Raw genomic sequence first — 9,441 nt, forward strand, 5'->3', positions numbered from 1 at the left:
TCTGTGAATTACCTTATCAAGCATTTTCTGAAAGATAGAATACTTACATAATTAATATTACCTATTAATTTCCACAGAATCGAAAACCAAAACCAATTTAATGGAACAGAACCAGACTCCATAAATCCACACTAGCTTCAAATGGTTGTGATCGTTTTTCTGATAAAATGTAATAATAATTGTCATTTATATAGATGATTTGGATGTGAAAGTAGGAGGTATGGTTAGTAAATTTGCAGATGGTATTAAAATTGGAGGTGTAGTGGATAGTGAAGAAGGTTACCTGAGAGTACAACAGGACCTTGATTAGATGGGCCAATGGGCTGAGGAGTGGCAGATAGAAGTTAATTTAGATAAAAACAGGAGGTGCTGCATTTTGGAAAGGCAAATCAGGGCAGGACTTATACAAGTAATGAAAAGGTCCTGGGGAGTGTTGGTGAGCAAAGAGACCTCAGAGTGCAGCTTCATAGTTCCTTGAAAGTGGAGTCGTAAGTAGATAGGATAGTGAAGAAGGTGTTGGTGTGCTTGCCTTTATTGGTCAGTGCATTGAGTATAGGAGTTGGGAGGTCATGTTGCCGCTGTACAGGACATTGGTTAGGCAACTTTTGGAATACTGTGTTCAATTCTGGCCTCCCTGCTATAGGAAGGATGTCGTGAAGCTTGAAAGGGTTCAGAAAACATTTACAATGCTGTTGCCAAGGTGGACAGTTTGAGGTGTAGGGAGAGGGTGAATAGGTTGGAGCTGTTTTCCAGGAGTGCCGGAGCCTGAGGGGTGACCTTACAGAGGTTTATAAAATCATGAGGGGCATGGATAGGGTGAATAGCCAAGGTTTTATCCCTGGGGTGAGGGAGTCCAAGACTAGGGGGCATAGGTTTACATTGAGAGGGGAAAGATTTAAAAGGGGCCTAAGGAGCAACTTTTTCATGCAGATGGTGGTGCGTGTATGGAATGTGCTGCCAGAGGGAGTAGTAGAGGCTGGTACAATTGCAACATTTAAAAGGCATCAGGATGTGTACATGAGTAGGAAGGGTTTCGAGGGATATGGATCAAATGCTGGCAAATGGTACTAGATTAAATTAGGATATTTGGTTGGCATGGACGAGTTAGACCAAAAGGTCTGTTTCCATGCTGTACATCTCTATGACTAATAGGATTGCCTGGATTATGCATGACCTCACCTTACAAGATTGGAATATATATAAATGTTCTTCGTTTTGAATAACAAACAAAAACAGCCATCAGACTCTCTATTTTTCTTAAATGGTTTCTGTACAAAGCTCAGAGATAGTAAAAACTGCTGATGCTGGAGTCAGAGATAACACAGTGTGGAGCTGGAGGAACACAGCAGGCCAGGCAGCATCAGAGGAGCAGGAAAGCTGATGTTTCGGGTTGGGACCCTTTTCTTCAGAAAGGGTCCCGACCCGAAATGTCAACTTTCCTGCTCCACTGATGCTGCCTGGCCTGCTGTGTTCATCCAGCTCCACACTGTGTCTATCTGCATAATGCTGTTTTTTTTTGAGTAGTCAAGTTTTGCTTTGCTATTAAACATTTTAGTACTGACATCTAGCTTTTTGTGAAATAGGTTGCATTTCTCTATTCCCTGAGTTCAATATTTGCAATGTTTTCGAATTGTTGATTTCAAATTTCGATTGTTGATGAAATTTTTAATAGGCCAATTTCCTTGGTGATCCCCTACTCACTTCTTCCATTCTTAGTGTGTGTTATTAGTTTAAAATTACAAAATTAACAAATGATATTTTCTGTTCTGATGTACACTTTTTCGCCCAGGATAAGACCATAAAAAGTAGAAACTGAAGGAGGCCATTCAACCCTTTGAGTCTGTTCCGTCATCTGCTGAACTCATGGCTGATCTGTTATTCTACAATATTACTTTGCCATTGGCATCTTTTATGTTTTTATTCTTCGTTCTCACATGCTTGTTTAAACATGTCTTCTTTAAAAATTTTTAGACTTAGCAACCTATTTAACTTATTTAGATCTAAAGTTTTGAAATTAGCTTGCATTCATTTGTATTTTGATTGCAATGATTAAAATATTTGATGTTATGGACCTTGATTGATTAGGTCAATGGACTGAAGAGTTACAGATGGAGTTTCATTTGGATAAATGCGAGATATTGCATTTTGGTAAAACAAACGAAGGCAGGACTAATACAATTAAAAGTAAGGTCTTGGATAGTGTTGTAGAACAGAGAGACCCAGAGTTTCAGGTACAGAATTCTTTGAAATTTGTATCGCATATAGATAGGGTGGTTAAGAAGGCATTTAACACACTTGCCTTCATTGTTCAGACCTTTGAGTATAGGAGTTGGGACGTTGTGTTGAGGTTGTACAGGACATTGGTGAAGTGTGTTCTGGAGTACTGTGTCCAGTTCTGGTCGTCATGTTTTAAGAAGGATATTATTAAGCTGAAGCGGGTTCAGAAAAGATTTACCAGGATGTTGTTGGGAATGGAGCACTTGAGCTATAAGGAGAGCCTGGATCGACTGGGACTTTCTTCACTGGAGCTTAGGAGTTTGCAAGGTGACCATATAGAGATTTATACAGTCATCAGGGGGATAGATAAGGTGAATAGCAGGTGTTTTTTCCTAGGTTGGGGGATTTCAAGATTAGCGTGCATATTTTTAAGGTGAGTGGAGAAAGATTTAAAAAAGACATGAGGGTCGATTTATTTACACAGACTGGTTGTGTCTGAAATGAATTTCCAGAGGAAGTGGTGAATGTGGGTACAGTTAAACATTTAAAAGACATAAGTACATGAATGGAAAACATTTGGAGGGATATGAGCCAAGTGTAGGCAGGTTGTACTTGTTTAGTTTGGGGTTATGGTCAGCATGGACTGGTTGGACCGAAGGGTCTGTTTCTGTGCTGAAAGACTTTGTGATTCTATGCCCAGACCAAATCATTTCAAAACATGGCAAGGAGATAGCCTAAACCCTAATTTTTTCCTGTTTTAAAGGCAGTATGTTCTGGATGCAATTTGACCGGTTAAACTATCAGGCTTGAAGCAAAACATGCTTTATTCATACACTATAGCTAAAAACCAGACAAAATAAAAATAAAAGAAAATAATGGCTTACCTATAACTCTATCATAATGCTTAAGAAAATAATAAACTATTCATTTAACTGTTCCAACATAGTAACATCCCATAAACACACCCTTGATACAGGCAAAGTCAGTAAAATAGATTCAAAAACAAAGTTGCTGGAAAAGCTCAGCAGGTCTGGCAGCATCTGTGAAGGAGAAAACAGAGTTAACATTTCGGGTCTGGTGACCCTTCCTCAGTAAAATAGATCGTCTTGCATGCAATTCTCATAGCAGTAAGAGATGCTGGTCTTGAGCTGCAGCAGAGAGAGGAAAAAGAGCTTCCACTGAAAGCTAAAACTAAGATCCTGGTTCTGTGGAGCCTGACCCCACCCATTCAGGTTGCTTCTATTATTCCAACATTAAAAAAAAACCCAAGGCCCCACAAGTTATTTACTTTATTGACTTGAAGCAGATCACTCAACATCTCTGTCATAACCTCTCTTTGGTAAAAAAAAAAGGGACAAAACACACCTCTTAAAACCATGATATAGTCACAATGAATGTTTGTTCAATGTGATGGTGTTTCCAGTTTACATTCTTAAAATCTTTGCAATTACCTCAAAAGTTACATGACACTCTTATGATAGAAATTTAAGGATTCATTACTAGTGTTCTGTATTAGTGTTAATACCACTATTTTAACAGGCTAAGAATGGATATATTATAAATCAAATTCCTTAGCGTTACACATGTTGATTATTTTTGGAGGGGGTGTTGTGGCTCTTAATATCATTATCTTATTCCCTCTTGTCTTATAACATACGTTCTGAAGATTTTGCTTTCTATTGAGCCACTCTGCAGTTCATTAAGTTCTTGATTATGATTCAGACTGTATTGTTTAGGGAATACTTAACCACAGCATAATCGCTGTTTCAAATGCTTAATTACTTTTCCAGATCTGTTTGTTTCTGTACCCACAGAATTATAATGCCAATTTTCTACTGAGCCATTCTTGGAATTAAAATGTAACAGGTTATATTTACATTGGGTCACTAACAGAAAGCCTGGTGCCAATTTCCTACAAGTGATTGTGTGAAGGAAAAAGTGAGTTGAGAAAGTTGAACAGTTGAAATGTACAGTTGAAAAGGATGGGCTTTGAGATGCTTTTTAAGGCTGACCAGAGAGATAGAAGGGGATGGCACACCACCATTGGCCGTCACCATCCTGAGGCAAGACTCAAACCTGGACCTCCTGCAGAGGCCAGGGTGCTACCACTACTTGATATCATTAGGTTTGGAAGCAGGTTTAAACAATCCCTGGAAGAGTAACATCGTGAATAGGACAGATGAGAATATCCATCTTGAATGCTGCATTTAGAGGTCAAAGATAGTTGATGTGCATGGTTTTAAGTGCTAAAAATGCTGTTAATGACTATTGTGTCTTGATTTGTTGGCCGTTTTACACAGTTACTTTGAATAGGGTGGTTTGAATGCCATATGCATTCATACCAGTTTAAAAAATGAGCAAAAGTACTTAAAATGAGATTCTACTTCTGCTAGATCCTAAACAGTAAGATATTTGGTTGGGTAAGGTATCTTTCTTCATTATGTTAGAAAATTATTTAATCCGTGTTGGACTATGAGGAAGGTTTTGTTTTGGCAGCATATAGTGACACCGTAAAAACAGGGTTGAACGAAGATGATGGCTAATGGCACCATCAATCATACCTGGAGAATGTACTTCTGTGAGTCACTATGATTCATCACTCATGAAATTTTGTATTATGTAACTATCCTCCAGTTTTGCTTCAGAAATAACTGTGAAACTTTGTTACAGTTTTGGTAATAAGTATTGTTTGATATTCTGATGGGGTGAGGATCGAGGGGAGCTGGTCATGGGGAGCTGGGTGTGGCAATTGAGGGAGCTGGAGAAGGTGATTGGGGAGGTGGGTGTGGGGAACGGGGAGAGCTGGGGGTGGCGATCGGGCCGGAGACGAGGGTGGGGATCTGGAGAGGGAGCTGAGAGTGGGAATCAGGTGTAGCTGGGGGTGAGGATCAAGGGGAGCTGGCTGTGGGGGTCAGGGGGAAGGTGGCTGTGGGGATTGGGGTGAGCTGGGGATCGGGAGGAACTGGGAGTGGGAATCGTAGCGAGCTGGGGGTGGGGATCGGGGGGTGGTGGGAGTGGGGATAGAACATAGAACAGTACAGCACAGTACAGGCCCTTCGCCCCCACGATGTTGTGCCAAACTTTTACCCTAAACTTAAGGTCCATCTAACCTCCACCCCTATCTTATACTACCATCCATATGCCTATTTAATAGCCGCTTAAATGCCTGTAATAAGGCCGACTCCACTACCCTCTCTGGCAATGCATTCCACGCCCCTACCACTCTGAGTTAAAGAACCTACCTCTGATGTCTCCCTTATATCTACCTCCACTCACTTTAAAACTATGCCCCCTCGTAATAGCTACCTCCACCCTAGGAAAAAGTCTCTGGCTGTCTACTCTATCTATACCTCTGATCATTTTGTACACCTCTATCAAGTCACCTCTTATCCTTCGTCGTTATAAAGAGAAAAGCCCTAGCTCTCTCAACCTTTCCTCATAAGGCCTTCCCTCCATTCCAGGCAACATCCTGGTAAATCTCCTCTGCACCTTTTCCAACACTTCCACATCTTTCCTGTAATGAGGATCGTGGTGAGCTGAGGGTTGGGGTTCGGGGGAAGCTGGGGTGGGGTTCTGGAGGAGCTGGGGATTGGGATCAGGGGGACCTTGCTGTGAGGATCAGGGGAGGTGGGGTTGGGGTCAGTGGCAGCTGGGTTGGGGATTGTGGGGAGTTGGGGGTGAGGATCACATCGGTTTGGGGTGGGGATCGTGGGGAACTGGGGTTGGGTATCACAGGGAGTGAGTATCCTTTAAAATCAGACCTCCCCTTTTTTTAAGCTGCCAATCATCCATATGTAAGGTCTAACACATTTTCATTCACTTTCTACATGTGTGAGCTGTATCTACCTTTCATCCCCTAATTGAGAACGGTTTGTGGATCAGACATTGCAAGGAACATCAAATAGAATAAGCAACCAAAACTACCTATTTTCATTGAGAAAACAGAGTTAACTTTTCGGGTCCGGTGACCCTTCATCAGAACAGTCACCGGACCTGAAACGTTAACTCTGTTTTCTCCTTCACAGATGCTACCAGACCTGCTGAGCTTTTCCAGGAGTTGTTTTGAACTCCTTGCATCCAAATGAGTACTGTGATTTAGAGTGTCCTTCGGAGCTACTAACACTGGTGTTTTACAAAGTTTGAGAGTAGAACCTGACCCTAGAGTTAGATGTATTTCTTCAAGTAACATTGGAGTGGTGTAGGACAATATAAAGTGTTTTCCTGCTTTTCTTATTAATCCTTTGAAATACAGGAAGTAATATTTATTGGGAAGTACTGTGTTTGCTATTAATGAAAATAGGTAAAAACCAAAAGAACTGCAGATGCTGTAAATCAAGAACAAAAACAAAGTTGCTGGAAAAGCTCAGCAGGTCTGGTAGCATCTGTGAAGGAGAAAACAGAGTTAATGTTTTGGTCCGGTGACTGTTCTGAGGAAGAGTCACCGGACCCGAAAAGTTAACTCTGTTTTCTCAATGAAAATAGGTGGTTTTGGTTGCTTATTCTATTTGATGTTCCTTGCAATGTCCGATCCACAAACTGTTCTCAATTAGGGGATAAAAGGTAGATGCAGCTCACACATGTAGAAAGTGAATGAAAGTGTGTTAGACCTTACATATGGATGATTGGCAGCTTAAAAAAAGGGGAGGTCTGATTTTAAGGGATAACCTTAGTCATTAAGTGTGTTTAGACCATCAGCTATATTGCAGTAATTGCTAATCCTTCCATGTTTCTTTCAGTACACTTTCTGATCTTTGCTTCTAATTATTGTGACTTGTATGATTTTAAGACTAGCATTACATCAAATTCACAGGCTGATCTGTAATTACTGAATATCTGTTAACCCTCATTTCCATCCTGAAAATGTGGTTTGTTAGAAAATGTTTCATCAACAAAAGTCTCAACGCGCACAATATGTTAAGTGCTAAATGTATTTTGCACTTCATACTATAGCTACAACATTAATTTTCAACTTATCAAATGCTTTGAAGTAGAATTGAATGAATGATGACTGTGACACACTCTTGGTTCTTTGTATTTTCCAGATAAGTTAAAAGAAATGGTATTTTTTAAATAAAACTGCAAATGGCTCAATAATAGAATGACAATTACTGCCATTTCTGTGGTGCTTATTCCATACAATGTGACATCAAACCATTTTATAGGGCAGTGAACAGTGTGTGGTCACTGATTACATGGCAGGAGTTTGGAGAAAGTGGGTAATCAATTTGAAGTGGAGGCACTGAAAGTGGATTTTGAAGGCAGGGAAAGAGTTAGCAAAGCAGTCATGGCAGGCGAAAGAGTTTAGAAGTGATAAGTTGACTGAAGTAGCAGCTTGCATTGGTGGGATGACATGAGGTGAGGAGTGAGAAGTAAGGTAGTATTAGATGACTGATTGTTGCTCGGGAAATAACTGGACACAATTATGGAATTAGGTGCAGCAGACACACTTGTGGAGCAACTTGAGGCTGTAGCAACAATCTTTAAGCTAATTCTGTGGGATGTGTAAGTAGTGTCGTTGTGTCTGAAGATCACAGATCATGTGGAGTCACAGAATGGTGTTCCTTATAATATAATGTGACCAATAGTGTAAGTGGGGATGCTGGCTACAGAAGTATTTATGAATTCTCACTGTACAGTGATAAACATGTTGATTAGTGTTTTGGTGGAGAGATGGGAAGAGATGAAGAAAAATAAATTGGACTTGAGGGCTATTGTAGTTTAAAAATGCAATTATCTGGTTTGTAAAGAAGATTAATAATAAATGTGACTTCCTTTAACTTAATAAAAATAAAGACTTTGGTGGGTCAGAATGCTGAAACGTTGTTTTCGATTAAGGGTTCTAAGTCCAGTCAGATGCTCCTCCTTTAATGTTCATTCTATCTGTATTTATATCCAGGGTCAAAGGTACAAAGAATTTGAAAGACATTAGTTCTTTTTTTTTGGTCAGGGGTTTAGAGCCCAATACTGCCATGGTTTCAGTAAAAAATGGCAATAAGTTGTGGATCTTATTCAAAATAGTTACGTATTTAGATAAACCAAGATATTTCCATTGAATAGGAAGTGAAAGCACCTCATCGATATAGTTGGCATTCTCCTCCAAGATTTATGTTGCTAGGGAAAACAAGAGAAGCACTTCATACTTGTAATTTGGTATATTAAAACTCAGCTGCAGCAAACATGGCATTAGTTTAATTGGGTACTTTAAACTTCAGTTTGGGTTTTAATTTGTCTTGCAAAAGTAGGTTGCCAAACCTAATTCTATGCAGATGTATTGGAACTTGAAAAATGTAATTCACAAATGGATCTTCTTGGTATGTTCAGTCGAGTGCAAATCTGCCAACTTTTCTGCATTTAATGGAATCTCGTACTGGAAATTGAGATCTCCTGCTCTCGACCTGAGGATGTCATGCTCATAAGGACATCATTCTCACCCTTTCCTAATAAGAGCAAGTGAATTCAGTAATTTTTGTAGGATTTGCAATCCTAGCATTCAAAGCAATATTTGAATTTTAAACTGTGTAATTTTTGTCATTATTTTTCTATTGTTTAAATGATGCTAAGTTTCTGGCTTAATAGGTATGGCTTTAGCTGGGGGTAGAATGAGAAAAGGCATTTAAATCTCACAGTTGGCTTCTTGAAGAGAAAACGAGAAAAAGAAATCAAAGATAAGAGGGAGAAGTAAAATAAGCTTGTTGCTTTTAATTTTTCCTTATGGCCTATATGACTTACAAATGTTCAAACTACTGCCGAAAATAAATTTATTTACAGATATTCTAAACTGTTTTCATTTGTAGGTTCATGTGATGAGAGAGGTGGCCAGCATGGCTCAGGAGAAGTTGGGAGTCTCATGTGAAGTGATTGACTTGAGAACTATTTTACCTTGGGATGTTGAGACTATATGCAAGGTAAGGCTTGGTAACCTATCTTTTCAGATCACTGATTATTGCAACAGAAACTTTTTGAAAGAAAAAGTTTGCACAGTTTTTCAGATGGTTGCCAGATCCTAGATTGTACTGTTTCCCAGGCTTGAATTGAATTGGATCGTTTAGTGTCACGTGTATTCAATGTGAAAATAAGTGAAAAGTGTATACCTTTATCATACATACATGGTTCCATTCACATTAACTTTGAATAAGATAAGAAAAAAGAAATGAGAATCCAGCTTTCCTTTCCACATGCCAGAGTCCCGCTCCGGGCTCTCCAGCCTCCGCCAGAGTCCCGCTC

At 39.6% G+C, this 9,441-nt stretch overlaps 1 protein-coding gene across 4 annotated transcripts in view; it reads left to right on the top strand.

The window, feature by feature from the left end:
* The window catches only part of bckdhb (branched chain keto acid dehydrogenase E1 subunit beta), a 296,601-nt gene that overhangs the window by 96,551 nt on the left and 190,609 nt on the right, over window positions 1-9,441 (top strand). For all 4 annotated transcript variants that reach the window (XM_048596906.1, XM_048596905.1, XM_048596904.1 and 1 more), the window contains exon 8: window positions 9,012-9,122. In XM_048596906.1, the coding sequence (XP_048452863.1) occupies window positions 9,012-9,122 (111 nt within the window). The remainder of the gene's footprint in view (window positions 1-9,011; window positions 9,123-9,441) is intronic.

Source organism: Rhincodon typus, chromosome 5 (assembly GCF_021869965.1).
Source record: "Rhincodon typus isolate 14 chromosome 5, sRhiTyp1.1, whole genome shotgun sequence".
Taxonomy (NCBI): domain Eukaryota; kingdom Metazoa; phylum Chordata; class Chondrichthyes; order Orectolobiformes; family Rhincodontidae; genus Rhincodon; species Rhincodon typus.